The sequence below is a fragment of the Panthera uncia genome, chromosome A2, assembly GCF_023721935.1.
Source record: "Panthera uncia isolate 11264 chromosome A2, Puncia_PCG_1.0, whole genome shotgun sequence".
In the NCBI taxonomy this organism is placed as follows: domain Eukaryota; kingdom Metazoa; phylum Chordata; class Mammalia; order Carnivora; family Felidae; genus Panthera; species Panthera uncia.
Window position 1 is genome coordinate 112,263,743 of NC_064816.1, and position 20,258 is coordinate 112,284,000.

A 20,258-nucleotide genomic window follows, 5' to 3' on the forward strand; every position below is an offset into this window, starting at 1 on the left:
TTTTGGCAAATTGTTGGGTGGACGGTGTTATTTCCTTGCTTTAACTTGTATTTAAAAATTCCTAGTAATTCTTTCATGAATATTTCTTCTTTTCTGCATCATCTGTTTTCCTATTTACATATTAAGGCATAAATTTTTTGTTTTTATATTTGTTTTACAATCAAATCCCCATTTGACACTGATCTTTAAACTTGGTCCATGTGGTTAGCTGACACATAAAACACTTACACTTTAGGTATTTACATCTATCAATCTTTTCCTCTGTAACAACTTCCATTGACTCAGGCTCTGAAATTCTTTTCCCATCCCAGCTGAGCCTATTTTCAAATAAAATCTTTTGCATTACACCAACACATGAGAAACAGGCATTTTATTTCTACATATTTATTTATTTAAAATGTTTAACATTTACTCATTATAAAGCCAATCACTCTGAATAAAGAGGCTGCTTTGAGGAACAGGAAAGTATGAAACTGGGGTCACACTTTATAGTCTCATGTTAATCTAAGCATCCAATTAATTGTTGAATTGGTGTAAGCAAAAGTCTGATTTACCCAAGTAAACAGCTGCAAATGATGGTAGTTTTTAAAAACAGTTTTCCATGTAATCTCAAAATAGTTTCTTTGATTCTGCTAATCCAGATTTTGAAACAACACTAGATGAGTGACTACTACCAATGAATGAATAATACCTATTTAGCAAGTCTTCAAGCATTTTACATATATTATCTATTTTTACATATACTTTACATACATTATCTCTTAAGTACACATAACCAGTGAGTGCAGAGCTGAGGTTAACCAAGGAAGTCCGGTCATGAATCTATATTCCTAACCCCTGAACCTCCCACAGCACCCATCATGGTGATAGATCCCAATATTTGCCTCCTGATTTGGGGAGGAAGAAATTAACAGGAATCACTCTAAATATCTAGCATTTACTATAGGTTCAGAGAAACTCTAACATCATAAATTATCAAGAACTTGATCCAATCCCTATTTCCTTTTGTAGGCAAAGCTGTGTCGTATGATGCTAAGGTTAGGTCTACATCCAATCTTTTCAGTAGAGTACTGACGTTTAGAAATCTAATCTTCCACAGAGACAGTTAAACTGAAGGACACCTATTTTGCCTCCAAATTCTGCTGACGAAGAAAGCTGGGTTTGGCCCAGTGTTTGTTGAAGCCAAGGCAATGCACTGGTCACCATTCCAGCCAAATGGCTGTGGAATAAGATAGAATGAGCTTTGACTTCTATGCTTTTCCTGGCTGATGTCACCTCAGCACAGCTGGAGTCTTAGGGCAAGTCTTCTGTTTCTAACCTTGACCTCTGAACCCTCTATTCCTGTGCTCCCCTTGGCCCCTCCCTCAGGCCTCAAAGAGAAAAAGACTTCAGCATTTGTCCATCTTCCTCATCCATAGTGGGAGTGCCATTTTAGTGTGTGTGCTGTTTGTCAAAGGGGTGTGATGTTTCTTGATTTCTCTTTCAATTCACCTACTTGTTTTTCTAGAAAAACAAGGAGCTCCTACATTATTGGTCTTCTCCTTTGAACCATTGGACTTTTCCACCAAAGTTCATCTCTCTGGAAACATTTCAAGCAAGATAGAGCAAAATGAGCATCAGACTTCTAACAGATATGATGCTAAAAGGATGTACTTCCAGAAAATGGTAAAATTACCTGCCTTTTTTGTGGTCCCCAAAGTGTAGGCTCTTTGGCATTCATATAAAAATTCATCATCATATTTCACACATACTTTCTGAACTGGGAAGCACTAAAATACAAAAAGCCCCGACATGGTCCCTATCCTCTGGGTAGATATGAAAACAGGTGGTGCTCTGGGTACCCAGTATGTGGCACAGGCCAACCTGGAGACCCCGAGGCACACTGAGTACCAAGACTGGGAATGTCTGATGCTACAGGACCCATGCAGAAAACTGTCCAATGGGCCAATTCTTCTTAAGCACATTTTCTGAAACAGACTTCAGTATGCTTACTGAACTCCTAAATCAGAGCTGTTTGGGGATAGGCAGACACTCTAGGTACCCCACAATGCAAACTAACATTTCCTCGGCATCGTTTTGCTCTTGGGATCAAACAGTAATAAAGGAATGTCTTAGATACCCTGACGGCCCATCCCCCCCTTCTAGGAGGTAGCCATTTGTTACTTTTAAATGTGTTATCTTAAAGAATCTGAGGTTGAATTACCACTTAGATCAGGTGTTCTTATTACATAAGCCTTACAGAATTCCTAAAGCATGAAAACCACTAGATATCTAAAGGCAAAAAGCTATATTGTAATGTGTTTGCTGAGAGAATGTTTGACCATATTAGGGGTATCTATTGCACTAATTTTTGGTATTTATATGATAACTGGTATACCCTTACTTTATAAAATCAAATTTTTCATGGGCAGACAAATTTATTTGAATGAATATATATTTCACATGTCAGTGCTGATTCCCCACCTAGATTATATAAACCTCAAGGATGGGGACCATGTCTTAATTTTCTTATATAAAACATGTTACAGTTCTATACCTGCAGAAGATACTCTATTAATGCTTATTAGTATTCACTGAAGATGCAATCTTTCAGAGATCAAATAATTTAAATCTTACCCAAGGTCTGTCTCTCATTATCTAAATCATTACTGAGATTGTCTAAGGAAAGATTATCACTTATGTCACTGACATAGGAGTCATCCTCAGAAATCTATGGGAAAAGAAAAATACATTTGAGTAAGAATAAACAAACCAGATTTTCATTAAACCTTTACTCCAAATCATCAAACATTTTGAATCCCATGTTAAAAACCTACAGAAATAATTTTGGATTACTTTCATAGAGGTCCAAACGCCAGTCTGCCTGAAAGCCGTTCATGGCAAACACCTGTTATTAAAATTTTTATACTTTCTTGAGCAGTTATCACAAAGAAAACACTCAAGATCTTAGTTATTACAAAAAATTCTTATTATTTCAGACTGCACTTTCAGAATTTGCTAGTGTTTGCACAGAATAATTATAATTTGTCTTTCAACTATTTGTGGGGAAAAAAAAGGATCTTCCATGGAAATTAAATAAGATTAGTACTTCTATATGAAAGGTGTAAAATTATCAATTCACATTTTCACAAAGCAATGCCAACTATGATACTTGCATATTTAGGAAAGTATGATTTTTATGCATCAATATAAAACCGTATTATTATATATTATAAATTAATTATTATAATAGCCATATTAAAATAATTATAGTAAAATAATTGCATGTTATAAATTAATATTGGTCAAATTCAGTGATTAAAAAAATAAGATACTAATTTCCAAACCTGTAGTAGAAATATTACATTATGAAATAGCTAATAGTCAAAATCATTAACCACTAATTGAAAAGAGGTATAACAAATCAAGAAACAGAAGTGAGGAAGTACCCAACACCTTCTACTTTTGCAACCTTTTCCCTGAGGTCTTGTTATCTTTTCATGTTCTCTGGGGGGGTGGGAGTTACAAGAAGATCCTCAGAATGCAACGGCAGAAAGAGCCCACTGAGTTTAGTATTTCTAAACAAATGAGTAAAGCAACAAAAGAGATTTTGAGGCACCTAACTGAAAACAGTGCTCAAACCTCATTTTCTGAAGAGCTTGGAGATAACAGAACTTCCTGTGCATCAAAAAACTCTGAAAGGGAGTCAGTGATGGAGAGTCTACTTTCATTGGAAAGCTGATGGACCAGAGCTCGGTTGTCATCTCTGGAGTTTTCCTATTTGAAACACAAACACAAAAATGCATATAATTAGAAACAGTCTCAAGAGAAGCAAAAATAAACAAGTGATTTCGCTGCATGATACACAAGGTCACAGGTACATGCAAACAAGCAGCTCAAAGCAGAGGTCAGCCCCAAAGTCAAGGAGAAGCAAGCCTCACACAAAACAAAATGAAAAACAAAAGTGTCCCCCACACGGACACCTCACTTTATAGGCACTATCACTGCTTAGGCACCTGCAACAAATCTCAAAGCAAAAAGAAACTGTCCAAGGTCAGTCTCGGTTCCAGTTAAGAGGGGGAAAATTCTAACACTCTCTGAATCATATCCTCTTATTCTCTACCACTGCAGGATGTTTCTTTTCATCCTAAAATTTCCTCTGAATTGTACTCAATGTATGTCCTTGCTGCAGCCACAATGCCTTTTTCTGCCTCCACGCTTTCCCAGAAGCCAATATGCTGTTCTCGAGGCGTCCCTTGACAAATACACAGCGTGTTTTGGTCCAGAAGTGCCCCTGGTGGCAGATCATTCATTATTCATGGATGAATGAGATAAATTCTCTTTGTCTCTCTCCAACCACAAATGACTCTGAGAGGGATGGAAACTCCCAATCCCCTTTATAAACCTCTCTACAAACAACATAATGGGGTATCATGATTTTTCCATCTTGCATGGCCCTCCCTTCCCTACTTCACTGGGTCTAAACTTCCCCGCGGGGAAGGTCCTAAATACTTTGTTTGGAAATGTGCATTCTATTCAATTTGCAAGTGAAAATTTAATACAACTCAACAAATTGAGCAACTGCTTTATGCTGGCTTTGGAGAGATATAAGGATGCACTGGCCTGAAAGAGTGGCGCAAAGAATGCACTCAACACATGAGACCAAGACTGTAGAAGAGAGGGAACTACAGAAGGGAAGAGGAAGGTGAGGCTGATTCTATTTTGGGCTTTGGTTTGGAGGGAGAGGTGACACCTTGAGGAATGTTCCCCAGTCTAAATTCCTTCAATTCAGAGAAGATTGTTGCCCTGAACTTCCCTACAGTTCACAATTCTCACGGGGCTGATAAAGGAACAGCTTCTGCATCATACGTATGTCATAAGGGAGTCTCAGAATATTTGGAGAGCAAAAGTTACAGCAGATTATGTCTTTTCCAGAAGTTTTATGAGTTCAGGATACGCTCTTCAGTCTCATAAACAAATTATATCCAAGATGGGGGTGCGATAACAGAAGGACCATAGCAGATTTTTATAATTAGTAAAGGACAAGTGGTCCCTTTATGAAATGTTTACTTCAGGAACACATTTAAATGGGTATCCCTTCCTCTTGGATTCTTCCTATGTAAGACACCTGGTCATTCAAAGGTCTTACCCATTTTAATACCCATAAAGCCTTGCGAAAAGCAGGCTTCTTTTCTGCCCTGACAAAGAGACTGCATTAGGCTCTATAAACAAGTGCCATAGCTGTCACCTTCAAGGGAAAGGAATGTCTCCTCAAAACAGGAGACACCATAGTGAATGACTGAGCTCCTTTAATGCTCACTGAAACAGCAGAATCTTCCTGTGTCTTTTGGTGTGTCGCTGCCACATAAGACTCTAATGATTTATTTACTTGTTCTGTTCATTAATTCATTACTAGTCGCTCCTGCTCTCTATCTTCCTTCTCCTAGTTGGATGGATCAGAAGGATTTCTTGGCTCATCAACAATGAAAACAATATACCTAACGCTAGCCCCTTCTGACGTTCTACCTCCAGAAACGTCCTATCAATACCCACTGAAAAAAAAAAACTCAGTGGGACTGCAGCAGCCCCAAGCCTCAGCATACTACCTTACACACACAGGACCGCACTTGTTACATATCAACCTGCTCGGTTCACTTCAACAATTTCCCCACGAGGTTGGAAGGCCTCCATGGTTGTCTATCATTTTTTTTAAATCAAGAAAAGATAAACAGAAAAAAAGGGAAGGAAGGGAACACTCATAATCCTATCACACTAAAACTACTATAAGCATTTTTTAAGGAAATATAAACTTGTTATTTTTTAAATTTTTAAAATTTTAATTTTTAAATTTACATCCAAATTAGTTAGCATATAGTGCAACAATGATTTCAGGAGTAGATTCCTTAACGCCCCTTGCCCATTTAGCCCATCCCGCCTCCTACACCCCCTCCAGCGACCCTCAGTTTGTTCTCCATATTTATGAGTCTCTTAGGTTTTGCCTCCCTCCCTGTTTTTATATTATTTTTGCTTCCCTTCCCTATGTTCATCTGTTCTGTGTTTTAAAGTCCTCATATGAGTGAAGTCATATGATTATTTGTCTTTCTCTGACTGACCAGTTTCACTTAGCATAATACCCTCCAGTTCCATCCACATAGTTGCAAATGGCAAGATTTCATTCTTTTTGATTGCCGAGTAATACTCCATTGTATATATATACCACCTCTTCTTTATCCATTCATCCATCGATGGACATTTGGGCTCTTTCCATCCTTTGGCTATTATTGATAGTGCTGCTAGAAACATTGGGGTGCATGTGTCCCTTCGAAACAGCACACCTGTATCCCTTGGATAAATACCTAGTAGTGCAACTGCTGGGTCGTAGGGTAGTTCTATTTTTAGTGTTTTGAGGAACCTCCATACTGTTTTCCAGAGTGGCTACACCAGTTTGCATCCCCACCAACAGTGCAAAAGAGATCCTCTTTCTCTGCATCCTCGCCAACATCTGTTGTTGCCTGAGTTGTTAATGTTAGCCATTCTGACAGGTGTAAGATGGTATCTCATTGTGGCTAAAACCACTATAAGCATTTTGATACATTTCTCTCCCATCCTTTTTATACATATAGCTTTGCTTTAAAATAATTGTGTGTGTGTGTGTGTGTGTGTGTGTATAAACTTATATAAATATATAAAACTGGGGCAAATGGAACTGAGTAGTGAACATGTTCCCCAGTCCATTGATTTATATATAATATATATTTATAAACTTTCCCTAAACAACACTGTACCATAGTCATTTTTTCAAAATTAACATTTATCTTGAGGATAAGAGTAACATGTTTAAAATGGAAAATAAAGAAAAATGTAAATAAAATACCTATCACTTAAAGCCTCATTGCCCAGATGTGGCCCCTATTAACCTGTTGGTGTATTTTTTATTAAAACGTGTGTGTGTGTGTGTGTGTGTGTGTGTGTGTGTGTGTATGGTACATATATGTGTATGCGTGTATATATATTATATAAAGATACAGATTTAAGTTTGAAAAACTAGATCACACTGTAGTCTTTATATAGTCTGCTATATTCATTTAACATTATATTACAAACTTTTTCCCAGGATGTTAGCTTCTTGAGACATTAACTTTAGTTCATAGATAATACTTTGTTATATATGTGTCACAAAGTGACACTTTTATGTATTAGAAATTAAGGGCATTTCCAAATTTGTAAAGATCATGAGCATGTTTGCAAATGTCTCTTGTAAACAATGAGATAATACTTGTATCTCACTATTTCTTAGAATCAGTCCTCAGAAGCAGAATTATTAAAAATGTTAGAGGTAATACATATATGATTTAATCACATTAACACAAGAACCTCTGTTTTCTCTATATCTTTAAGGGCATAGAATACTATAATTTAGAAAAGTTGTATGTTAAACAAATTGTTGTAATTTGCATTTCTTTGTTAAGAATTAGGTCTAACATTTTTTTTCTTAAAAAAATAAAAAACCTATAGAGATGTTGACATTAGGGGAGGGTACATCAGGGTGGATGGGACCTCCCTCTGCATTTCTTTGCACTTTGTTGTGAATTTATAAGTATCACAAAGTCAAAAGTTTCAAAAGAACTGTATGTATTGGGGTTTTTTGGTGAATTGGGTCCCTTTCTTCATTTGTTTATTGGGGTCTTAAGTTGCTTATTACTTATTAATTATTTACATATTAAAGACATTATCACCTAGTTAGCATTATCTAAGTCTGTCATTTTCACTGAAAATATTTTTCCTAGTTTATTATTTGTCTCTCATTTTTCCATATACACCATTTCTTTCCTAAAACAAAGGTCAGATCTCGTTAATGTGTCTTTTGCAATTTTTCTATTGCTCCCAAATTTAGAAAGTCCTCCCTACTCTAGCCATTTGATAAATATTTACGTCAATGGATTTCAGTTTGAGTTTTTATATTTAACTCCAATTCACTTACAATTCATTTTAGTGTGCAATGTGAAGATTTAAAGTGCTCAGTCAAAAGATCGCCTTTGAGCTGTGCCAAACGAATTTGTTGAATAATCCATCTCCTGCCCATTGCTTTTTTCGTTGCTTTTATCATGTGTTTGTTTCTTTTATGTGAAATGGTGTTTACGTCTGAGATAGTTTTTCAGTCCATTCTCAACCATCCCCAGCATATTTCCACTACTGGCCTGGCACATTTCCTCACTATATAGCAGGTGTGATGTTATTGAGAAAACACTGTGCTTTGGGCTCACCAGATGTGGACTGACATCCCAGCCAGGTCTCTTATTAGCAGTGTGCCCTGGGGGAAGTTATTTAACCTCTCTGGTTTCCTTGTCTCTAAAATGAAAACTACCATCACCTACTTCATAGAATTGTGGTTAGGTTTTCGTGAGTTAACGCATTCAAATGCACATGGAATAGAGCAAACAGATAAGCAATTGAAAGTATTAAATTCCCTGCTTCTCTTTCAGATGTATCTTCAAAGTTCTTGCCTACTTAAGTCTCTGAAATGGACTGTAGATTAAATAGAGTATTACCACCCAAAGTCACCTAGCCTTTTATTTGGAACCTAAAATAATATAAGAACTAATAAGCTGAAAGTATTAAATATTCACATTCAAAAAGATAAAGTATGAGAACTTACTAGAATGTGGGAGTCATTTCGATGGGAGATGGGTAATCTGAGCAACTCGAACGGAAGGGAAGGGAAGGGAAGTACAGAAAACAGAGGGTCCTAGGTTGACCTCACTGTGGGGACTGCTATTCCTTAACAGATTGCTTGGGGTGTCTGTGAGCTACCTAAGAAAAATAAACAGGAATAGAATTTTTAAGCTCTTGGGGCGGCCACTTCCAGTCACTCTCTGGTTTCCTGAAGACAAGAATGGCTTTTCCATTTCTGGGAAAGTGAGCCTGAGTCACTCAGTGAAAAGCAGGATAAAACATGGAGAATATAAAATTACAGAAAGAGGAAACAGCAAGGATGACATGCCATCAATTCAAGACTTCAGTCTGGTGTGGAAAGTGTGAATTTGGGGGACACTACTGCTCCTCCTCCAGGACAGTTTACAGCATTTAAGCCTTCAGGTACATTCCTTGTGAGATCAGTTTAAAAACATGCATTTAAAAAAAAAAATTTTTAACGTTTATTTATTTTTGAGACCGAGAGAGACAGAGCATGAACGGGGGAGGGTCAGAGAGAGGGAGACACAGAATCTGAAACAGGCTCCAGGCTCTGAGCCGTCAGCACAGAGCCCGACGCGGGGATCGAACTCACGGACCGCGAGATCATGACCTGAGCCGAAGTCGGCTGCTTAACCGACTGAGCCACCCAGGGGCCCCAAAACATGCATTTTTAAAAGACTGATTCTGGTTTCCTTTCCAAAACACAAATAGCCCCAAGTATGCACACTGAGCATAAGTACATAGAACCATAAATGAAGTGTCAACTTGCTTAAATAAATGTACTTGGTGGAAATGCTATTTAAAAGGTAAGCACTGGGGCACCTGGGTGGCTCAGTCGGTTAAGCGTCCAACTTCAGCTCAGTCATGATCTCATGGTTCGTGGTTTCCAGCCCCACGTCGGGCTCTGTGTTGACAGCCCAGAGCCTGGAGCCTGCTTCAGATTCTATGTCTCCCTCTGTCTCTGCCCCTCCCCTGCTCAAGCTCCATCTCTCAAAAATAAGTAAATGTGTAAAAAACTTTTTTTAAATAAAAATAAAAGGTAGGCATTGCCTCCCAATAGACATAGAAACCCCACAGAATGCCAGTGTTTGGTGGCAAAGAACACCCATGATGGCCAGTCGTGGAGACTGAGCCCTGCTTCAGCTACTGTGCAGATTCAAAAGAAAGCCCAACTGGGGAGCACATTTCTTTGCCCAGGCCTAAAATGAATGTCACCACAGGTCATGTTCGGGTGTTCAACTTTAAAGACCATTCAGTTCAGGTATGGGTTTAAATGGCTGAGAAGATCTCTTGGTGGGGAGGGAGTATGTAGAGGAATGTCATGGTCCACCACTGACACACATCTCAGAAGTAGCAGCAGGCCTGGGAGCCTCTGCAGAGAGAGGGTAGGTCCCTTGTCAGAGAAGAGGGTCCCCTTGGCATGCAGCCACATGACTGCGGATGCCCCGGCCTCGCCCTCGGTGCTGACCAATTTCAACCCCTAGTCTTCTCATTGCCTGTACACATGGCTTCCCACAGAGTAAAGAACTATGTGGGGGTTTTGTTTTCTTTGAGGACAGGAAAAGGAGGAAGAGGGATTAAGCTTCAACGTTGGAAACTCCTTTTATTAATTTACAGACAACACTCACGTACACACACACACACACACATGGACATACACCCCTTGTATATTACCTTCCTCCCCTTTTATTTCAAATGTGCTCAGTCCAATAGATTTGTTAATAAAAAATTTAGCAATTCTGAGGCAGGCATATAAATATGATAGCTAAAAGCAGTTTTAAGCCTTATTATCCCTTTTTTACTTATTTTCTGAATAATCCATTTATATTTTTCTGCAGTTTCTCATTTTAAACCTTCAAAGAACATTTTAGATAAACATCCTGTCTTGAGAAAAGACATTTTTAACATACTATTAGTGGACCAAGACACTTCAACTGTAATACAGTATTTTCTCCCTCAGAAAATACAGCTGTGCTTTTTGAAAGACAAAAAAAAATCACAGGAGAGGGAGAAGGGAAAGCCACAAAGAAAGGGGAGGGGGTTCTCACAGAGGGAGCAAGGGATACTGGCAGGGAATTAAGATACTGTAGGGCAGAGAAAATTAGGTCTCTTCAGAAGTAGCAGGAGAAAATGTTTGTCTTTCCCCATTCCAGCAAAAATCTAGTAAAAGGTGATACTTAGGAGGAAAATGGGGTAAAGAAATACAAAAGGAAGAAGACTTCTTGGGGTAGGGAGGGGAGGAAGCAGTTTAACAATGCAGGAGGCACATATTCCAGAAAGCCTTCAGGGGCTCCCAGACCCTGCAGCAGCTGCCGGAGGTGGGCAGAGATGTGAGCACCGCTCCCGAGAGGAAAACAGGGGCGACATGACAGAGGATGTCAGGTGAGGGGGTGGCGGTCGTGGAAACATTCCCAGACGAGAAGCCTCACCCACCTCTGCCAGACTGTCACCCGACTTGGCAGCAGCAGGGGAATCGAGGAGCAGAGACTCAGCATGGATTCTGCATATGCGTTCTTTAAGGTCTGTGTTTTGTGCTAGGGCCTGGAACATGTTAAAAATAGTGGGGCTCTGTTAATAAACGGATGTATCAGAAAAGCACAGCAGTGGGCCCAGTGGGATGGAGCCTTGAGTGGGGCACTTCCTGGATTTTCTCCTTGAATGCTATCCCACAGGATACTGGTTCGGAGATGCGAGGGGGATCAAAGATACTAAACTTTGGAAGTGGTGTCCCTTCTCTAGTCTCACTTCTGGGGATGGAAGAAAGGGTTGATGAAGCTTTCCTTTTGGTGGAGAAGGAAATCACCAACACCTTCAGCTCTTACTGAGGCCAGGGGTTTCGTGGGCCCTCATCCTCCCCAGATCTCTCCCTATGATCCCACGCTTCTGACACTGCTCCCACCCCTTTTGATTGGATGTCTTTAAATGCTATCTAATTTTCACACCAGTTTTACTGGATCTTGGGAAGTGTGCTTAAAAGCAGTATTCTGAGGAAGATTAATTTTATTATTTTCCAATACAGGTGATGATGGTTTTCTTCATTCTTCATGACTAAGACATTTTATTGAAAACAACAATGTACTTTCACTTACCTGGATAAAGGCTAGGAACCAGGGTCCTGGGAATGGGGGGAGGGATGTGAGCACACACAAATCCACCCCTGGGCAGGTCTGATTCCCTGTCCTAACCTCCCAGTGGGAAGCAACTGGCTTGAAGGTAGAGGGAGATGTTTCCAAATGATCTGTCTTTGGAAAGGAACAAATGTGCCTGACTGTGACCCCCAGACACTCCCACAATCAGCTCCTTGGGTGCTTGCACAAAAATCGGTCTTGTCTGTCTGCCTTCCAAGGCTCTATTCCAAGAATCTCAGATCCTTTCCCATCCATTAGTGCCCACAGGGTCTACCTGCTGAGACCACAGAAGGATATGGCACTGTCTGGCCTACTGCCTGGGTCTCAAACAGGAGGTTGGTTTTATTTTTTAATACCCAGGAATAGAATGGGCTATTTGGAAATACTGAGTAAATGTTCTTAATTCACCCAAGTACATGTAACAATCTCTATGGGTAGTCCCTTTTTTTCTGACCAACATGTTGCTGGTATCTAAGTGTAAGTGGCTAGAATCTATACCAGTGGCTAGAATCTTAGTATGGCCTGAAAAAAAATGTGTTACTTTAGCAGCTTCTCTTTCTTTCATAAGCCACGGGCAGAAGGAGAATACTAAGACTGCATATACAGCCCAAACATATCCATTCTGATAGCCTTGAGATGGCACTAAAATTTTTATTTTTAAAAAACAAGTCTTGGGGCACCTGGGTGGCTTAGTTGGTTAAGCATCTCTTGGTCACCAAGCAACTCTTGGTGTTGGCACAGGTCATGATCTCATGGTTTGTAAGTTTGAGCCCTGTGTCAGGCTCCCTGATGACAATGCAGAGCCTGCTTGGAATTCTCTCTCTCTCAAAATAAATCAATAAACTTAAAAAAAAAAAAAGTCTGGAATCTAATCCAGGATCCAAGCCGAAAAGAGGAAAGAAAGGATCATTCTGTTATATCTTAAGTTTCCAAAATGCTGGACATGGGGGAGAATTCCTTATCAAAGGTAACAACTTTGGCCTAGGATAGCCTGCCCACTACCAGACAAGCAGACTAACAAGACGAGGCTAGACCTCCAAGGGAGGAGGGCAGGAGAGAGGAAGACCACAGTGAAAGGAATTCTGGGGAGCCCATTAGAGGAACCTTTTAAATGCACGAAAAGTCAACCTACCGGGAACAGCAAAAAAAGCTTTTTAGCACTAAAAAATAAACTCAAAAGAGAACTCACTTTACTTTTCCCAAACCAGAGTAGCACCCAGTATGGCTGTCCACTACAATCCAAAAGGGGGTGTTTCTATTTCTGACCTTAGAAAACCCAGAGTTCCTCAGGGTGGATGACATTGAGACTCTCTACATAGACTAAGCCCACATTATTTTTTTTTATTTCTTTCAAGGGTAATATACTTGGAACTTCCACCGGCTAAATATTCCTCAAGTATGTTTCAAGAATATGTACTACTGCTAATGTATTTCCTATTAACGTCACACCAAAATCATTACTTTACTTTTCTCAGTAACAAGATGAATGGATATTTTCTAGTTCTCTCAAAGCCTGAATTAGCCTCTGAAAACAGGATCCTAAAGTCCATCTGCCCAACCTGACCCTAAATAAAAAGTTCAGTATTGCTTCATCTAGTAATTTTCACTTCAAAAGTGCACACGCTTTCTCTTTACAATAGGAATTCTAAAGGACAGCAAAGATCAGGAGCAAATAAGTATGTAATTTTAAAATTTCTCCAGCTTTTCAATAGATACAGAGTGAGCAACCAGACAACATCCACTATTCAAAGTAAAATCCTAGGATACCGTGCTTGAATGGAACCCAACTGGAATCAAGGGGAAAAGTAGAGAGAGTGAATAACAGAAGGGCTTAGTGAAAAACATCTGAAGCTTGGCAGTGATTTTCGTTGTTATGAAAACACAATGGTTATCTGACATTCCATATGACTCATCTCTTTGTGCCTGTACAGGAAAAAGAAGCTAAATGTTTTATATTACCCAAATCAAATAAAATAACTTCCAAATAACTTTGAACGGGTGGTAAACAGGATGAGTGCTGTGCAGCAGAAAACATAAAAGTGAATTCGAAATTGTCTTTCTGCTATCTGTCATTTGCAAAGCCAATCTAAGCATAAGAAATCTTAGGTACATTGGGCACCTGGGTGGCTCAGTCAGTTAAGCCTCTGACTTCAGCTCAGATCATGATCTCACTGTCTGTGGGTTCGAGCCCCGCTTTGGGCTCTGTGCTGACAGCTCAGAGCCTGGAGCCTGCTTCCGATTCTGTGTCTCCCTCTCTCTCTGTCCCTCCCCTGCTCGCTCTCTCTCTCTCTCTCTCTCTCAAAAATAAATAAAGATTTAAAACAATTAAAAAAATAAAAAAGAAATCTTAGGTACAGAAATCTCCAAACTGTCGGATTTTATATCAACAGACAACTGTCTGTAAGAGTCACGCAAACACACAACAAAAGCTTTACAGAAACAGAAAAAAAATTAAGATAAATAGAAGGAAGCCAAACTTAAAGTATCTAATGCTCAATGAAATACTAGCTATTAAGATTTGAGTAGACTCAGTTTTGGTATTCAGAATTAGCAAATCTGATGAAAGGTTAAAATATCATTTGGATAATTTGTTCGGTTTTCTCATGAATTTTCAACACAACCATGGAGTTGGAAAATACAAATAAATAAATAAAATCATAAGCCTGGCCACATGACATGCAACTTACAGATGACAGGGCGTGCTTCAGACCAATGACCTGGGCCGAGGGGGAGGAGGAGACGTCCTGTTCCATCAGCTGCTTGAGTTTTTCTCTCTCCGTTGATATGGTATTAAAAGCTGACCTTAAAGTGAAGTAAACTATAAAGATATAATCATTATAAAAAGGAATAAAGGAAGAGGCTTAATTAAAAACAAGATAAAGAGAGATGTATTTCTTTTTTTTTTTAATTTTTTTTTTTTACATTTATTTATTTTTGAGAGACAGAGAGAGAGCACAAGTCGTGGAGGGGCAGAGATAGAAGGAGACACAGAATCCGAAGCAAGCTCCAGGCTCCAAGCTCTGAGCTGTCAGCACAGAGCCCGATGCGGGGCTCGAACTCACAAACAGTGAGATCATGACCTGAGCCAAAGTTGGACGCTTAACCGACTGAGTCACCCAGGCGCCCCAAGAGATGTATTTCTTACAAAAGAACTTAGAAAAGTAACAGCCCTGAATAATGAACTGAATTATGCAGCAAATGCACACTAATTGACTTTTAAGAAACACATCTGGAAGGCACAACACCAAGTGGGAACTCTAACTTAAACTATGGACTCTGGGTGCTAATGATGTTTCACTGTAGGTTCACCTGTTGTAGCAAATGGACCATGCTGGTGGAATGTTGACAGTGGAGGAGGTTGTGTGTGGGGGGGTGGGGGTGGGGGGGTATATGGGAACTTTGTACTTTCTGCTCAATTTTGCTATGAATCTAAAACTGCTCTCAAAAATAAAGTCTATTAAAAAATTTAAAATCATACACATTTGTCAATTCCAGCCCCCCTAATCCACTATAAAATCCCAGGAATTTATGACTTATCAAGCTATTTTGAGACTTGAAAGGACACTTCTGGATTCTCAATTATCAACATTTAGTTTTGTTTGTATCCCTCAAGACTGCAAATATTTGAAAATAAAGCTCATTGCTTGTTGGGGGAAATGGTGACAATCCAGCCAAGAAAGTAGACAGCACCTTAACCAGGTGACCAAAATTAATCCCCCGTGAGGCTCAGCTGGACTCCAGGTGTAATATCTTGAAAAAGATATACCTTCGTTTTTGTTGTACAGCAACCAGGGACAGACAACTCCAAAATGAGGAACACCTTATTTTTAAAAATTGACCTGATTCTCCAAAAGTATCAATTTCACCAAAAAAAAAAGAAAAAGAAAAAAAGGTTGAGGAACTGTTCCCAGTTGCAAGACACTGAAGAGACATGACAATTAATGCAGTACATGATCATGGACCAGATCCTGTACTGAAGGGGAAAAGTACCATTAAAGGACATTATCGGGACCACGGACAGCATCTGGACATGGAAAATAGAATAGACGAAAGTATTGTTTCAACATAAAATTTCACAACTAAACTGTGGTTAAGTAACAGACTATCCCTATTCTTAGGAAATATACACTACGGTATAAAGGCATACAGAAAGATATCATGTAGGATTCCTACTCTCACACGGTTCAGAAAAATAAACACATGCACGCATGTGCACATATGGTGTGTGTGTGTGTGTGTGTGTAAAGAGAGAGATAAAATATATGTGGCAAAATATTAACAAATGATAAATTTTGGTAAAGGATACACGGGACTTCTTTGTATTCTTCTTGCAACTTGTCTGTAAATTTGAAATTATTTTAGGGTGTTACCTACCCTCTTTCTTATCAGTCTTCCAACTGCTTGACCCAGAATCCTCCAGCTCTAAGGCTGGCATCCAGCCACTCTGTTCACTTTAGTGAGAGCTTAGCACCTCTAGGAGCTCAGAGGCCTGAACTAAAGTTTTTAAAAACCGCTAACACATATGACAAAAAATTCGTCAAATTTTGACCACATTGAGTTATCTCCTAGGGATGGGGAACCACCATCTAAATTATTGATCATGGATACCCTATTTGGATATTATCTTTCCAGTCTCCTTTACTATATTTTGTTTTAGAAAGGTAGCAAGGAAGAGACAGAGACATACTTCTTCTCAGATGGCCTGGCATATTATTGAATTCCACAGGGTTGCATTTTTAGAGGCATTGTCATTCAAGAGTGGCCTACTTAGTATCACAGAAACTAAATACGTATTATTGACTTACTTCCCTCATTTCACAGCCACAAGGACAACTGCACCTCCCTATAGGTTGTTGTTGAACTTGTCTGAGGCTGTGGTGTTCAGGGATGGATTTAGACCATCTTCATAAAGTCACGGTACAAATAAGCAATTTGTTTAAACACACACACAGTTTCCTAGGTTTTTAGTACAATTCATGTCTTCTCTTTTGTCAACAGAAGACAGGGTAAATAGGTACTAAAGGCCAATAGGCATCAAGTTTTCTAACAATGTCTACGAAACACACTCAACTCTGATTTAACCAATTTCGCTGAGCAAAATAATGGGCAGTACAAGCAAGTAAGCAACAGTGTGGGCTCTGAACCAGCCCTGGATTCTTCCCAGCTCTATCACTTATTCACTGCATGACTCTGGACAAATATATGCCATTCCTGAACCCCAGTTTCCTCATTTGTGAATAAGGGTCATAATAGTGTTTACTTTGTAAGATGATTACGGGGATTAAATAAGGTAATGCAGCAAAAGCAAATGACCCAATGGATAGCACAGAATAAATAATCAATGTTGCTGCAATAATAATAGTGATGGCGATAAAAGCAACATGGAGGCGAGCAGTGGTGACTGCATTCTCTTGAAATATGGCAGCAGTTTTAAGGGAGTCCTTGGGTCTCTTGTCAGGGCAACTCTGGTAAATAACTGCACACAGGGTGCAGGGTCTATGAATGAGGGAATGACCAGCGTCTGTTCGGCAGAAGAACATTCTCAGCTGGCGGGCAACAAACCCCACAAGTAACTCAGCATTTTACGTCCTAGTAGATAGATAAGCCCCCCAACACACACGCTCCAGAAGACACCCACGCCCATCTGAGAGGGCCCCGGGGGAATACCTCTTCACTGTCATGGTTTCATTGTTGTGTTTTGGTCTTTTTTTAAGATTGATTGATTGATTGATTGATTGACAGAAAGCAAGGGCAGAGAAGGAGAGAAAGAGAATCTGAAGCAGGCTCCACGCAGCACAGTGCAGAGCCTGACACAGGGCTCGAAATCATGAACCACGAGATCATGACCTGAGCTGAAACCAAGAGTTGGGTACTTAACCAAGGGAACCACCCAGGTGCCCCTGTTTTTTTGTCTTTGGCCTAAGTTTCCTTAATTTATTATGACAATTAAGTTGTTCTCTTTAAATTGGGGTATAACTAACATCAACATTATATTAGTTTTGGTGTATACCATGATTCGGTATCTGTATCCACTGCAAAATGATCACCACAATAAGTCCAGTTAACATCTGTCACTTCACATAGTTACAGAGGAAACATTTTTTCCACTACGTCACGTGTAGTGCTTTAAATGAAGTAAATGTGGCACTCAGCTGGCTGGCACTTTAGCAGATCAATTCCTCTGGCTTTCAGATGGCCTGCCGTAAAGCAAGGCTTTCAACCTGATGAGAACATTCCATTTAAAGTTGGCAGAATATACACCGCTTGGCTCAAAATGGATAGCTGATAAGAGTGCAGTGGGCATAAAATAAGCAGAAAGAAACTCAGATAGTCACTATATTAGGTTTTAAGGTGTGAAGGGCTTTATAAACCACCTGACAAAGGAGCTTGGAAGACCAGACCGCCATGCACTGAATTTCTTAAATGACTGTTTAGGCCCACTCAGAGGTCATTCACAGCATAAGGATCCAGCATAAACAGAGGGACTGCTAGGGGCTGATCACGGGAGACGATATATATATTAATCATTAAAGACACATGATCCCAGAAGTGAGGAATATTCTCTGTGACAAAATGTTTTCTTACTAATTTCTAACACGTGCTAAAGAAAAATAAAAAAATTTACAAAGAGAGAAAATCCAAATACATATATCACATTTACGGATATCTGACAACGAGCAAAACCACACAGAAAGTCTTCAATGCTCAGACCCACAGAGAACCCCAAAGATCACTAAGGCCACGTGCCATATAGGATGACCAACTCCTCTCCGTCTCCAAACTTTCTTGTCAGTGGTTTTGGGCCATGTTTGCCAGAGCATTTGCTGTCTCCTACAGCAGTCTGTTCTGCTCCTAGACTCTGATGTGGGGAAGGAAGCCCTCCTGTTCCCAAGTCAAAATTTTCTCAGGGCCTCCTCACTGGCAAACCGAACTACCTCTTCATTCAAGTGGTGTTCAAATATCGAAAGGCAATTCTGACATCTCTATTTACACGTCTTTCCCAGACTGTCTTTAGCCATTCCTCAGACCTCCTCACTGTACTAAAAGAGTGGGACGCAGGTTGAGTTTTGACAGAATGGAACGCCATAAGCCTCAGACTATTGACACTTGGTGACCACTACCTTTCCCGTTTCTACAGGCTTCCATGGTATTCTTTTATTGAGTTACACGGTGAGAGTACGGTTAGCACGTTTGGATGGTGAAAGGTGGTACTTAAGGACAGCTGTCGTCTTAATTTACCTGAACTCTATTGTTTAATGTGTTCCTTCTCCAGGAGTTTCTCAGCATCACAAAAAATAGGTCTTGGGGAAGACAGTTAGGAATACCATGGACACCACTTCTATGGAGGCAGTGTGGTCCAAAGGAAAGACATTTTGTAATAAGGCAAATGTGAACTGAAATCCTACCCCTACCTATTTGTTGCCATTTAGATTTTGGACAAATCCTTGGTTTTCACATCTGTACATGTTTCTAATGCCCACATCTCAAGAGTGCTTTAAGGAATCAGTGAGAAAATATGCTATCATATAGCACCCAACCCAATTTTTCATTCCCTTTTTAATGAAAAGCACGCGTATGAATTTTCTTTAAAATGATAACACATCTAAAAGATCAGACTTGATCTTCTGAAATCTGCTTCCTCTAATTTTCAAACCTCATAGGATATCCATGATTCAAACCTCACAGGCTATCTAACTGATATTCTATCCAAATGGTCCTTTCATTTAGATACAGTAGGTAATTTGACTGAATGGTCCTACTTACTTTCTGATAATTTACATAAATACAATTGCTCAGCAGATTTTTATGCTGAATCCTAAATTATGTTTGATAAATGATCTGGCTTTTCTTTAAGTTCTGTATATCTTCTGACTTTTAATCTGTGACATGCTTGGCTTTTTATCCAATGCTTCCATAAACTCAAAACAGTTCAGAAGATGATCCTTCAACAGTTAAAAACTCAGCACAGCAAAAGAATCAGGAACAAAAGAATACTAAATAATAAAATACAGTTTAATTTTATTCTACTTTTAACCTTTTCATTTGCAAATGAGGATTTCCCTCACTGAAAATGCCCTCAGGAAGTATCATTAAACCTAACTGCAGGGGCGCCTGGGTGGCTCAGTCGGTTAAGCGTCCGACTTCGGCTCAGGTCATGATCTCATGGTCCGTGAGTTCGAGCCCCGCGTCAGGCTCTGTGCTGACAGCTCAGAGCCTGGAGCCTGCTTCAGATTCTGTGTCTCCCTCTCTCTCTGACCCTCCCCCGTTCATGCTCTGTCTCTCTCTGTCTCAAAAATAAATAAACATTAAAAAAAAAAAATTTAAAAAAACCTAACTGCAGAAGTATCATTAAACCTAACCTTTTTCATCCACAGTAGAACAGAAATGGCCACTTCCAGGGGCGCCTGACTGGCTCAGTCGGTTAAGCGTCCGACTTCGGCTCAGGTCATGATCTCA

At 39.6% G+C, this 20,258-nt stretch overlaps 1 protein-coding gene across 1 annotated transcript in view; it reads right to left on the reverse strand.

The window, feature by feature from the left end:
• The window catches only part of OSBPL3 (oxysterol binding protein like 3), a 155,060-nt gene that overhangs the window by 12,480 nt on the left and 122,322 nt on the right, over positions 1-20,258 (reverse strand). The window contains exons 11-14 of the mRNA XM_049642282.1: positions 14,489-14,619; positions 11,107-11,214; positions 3,622-3,756; positions 2,612-2,710 (exon numbers count right to left, since the gene is read on the reverse strand). Coding sequence (XP_049498239.1) covers positions 2,612-2,710; positions 3,622-3,756; positions 11,107-11,214; positions 14,489-14,619 — 473 coding nt within the window. The remainder of the gene's footprint in view (positions 1-2,611; positions 2,711-3,621; positions 3,757-11,106; positions 11,215-14,488; positions 14,620-20,258) is intronic.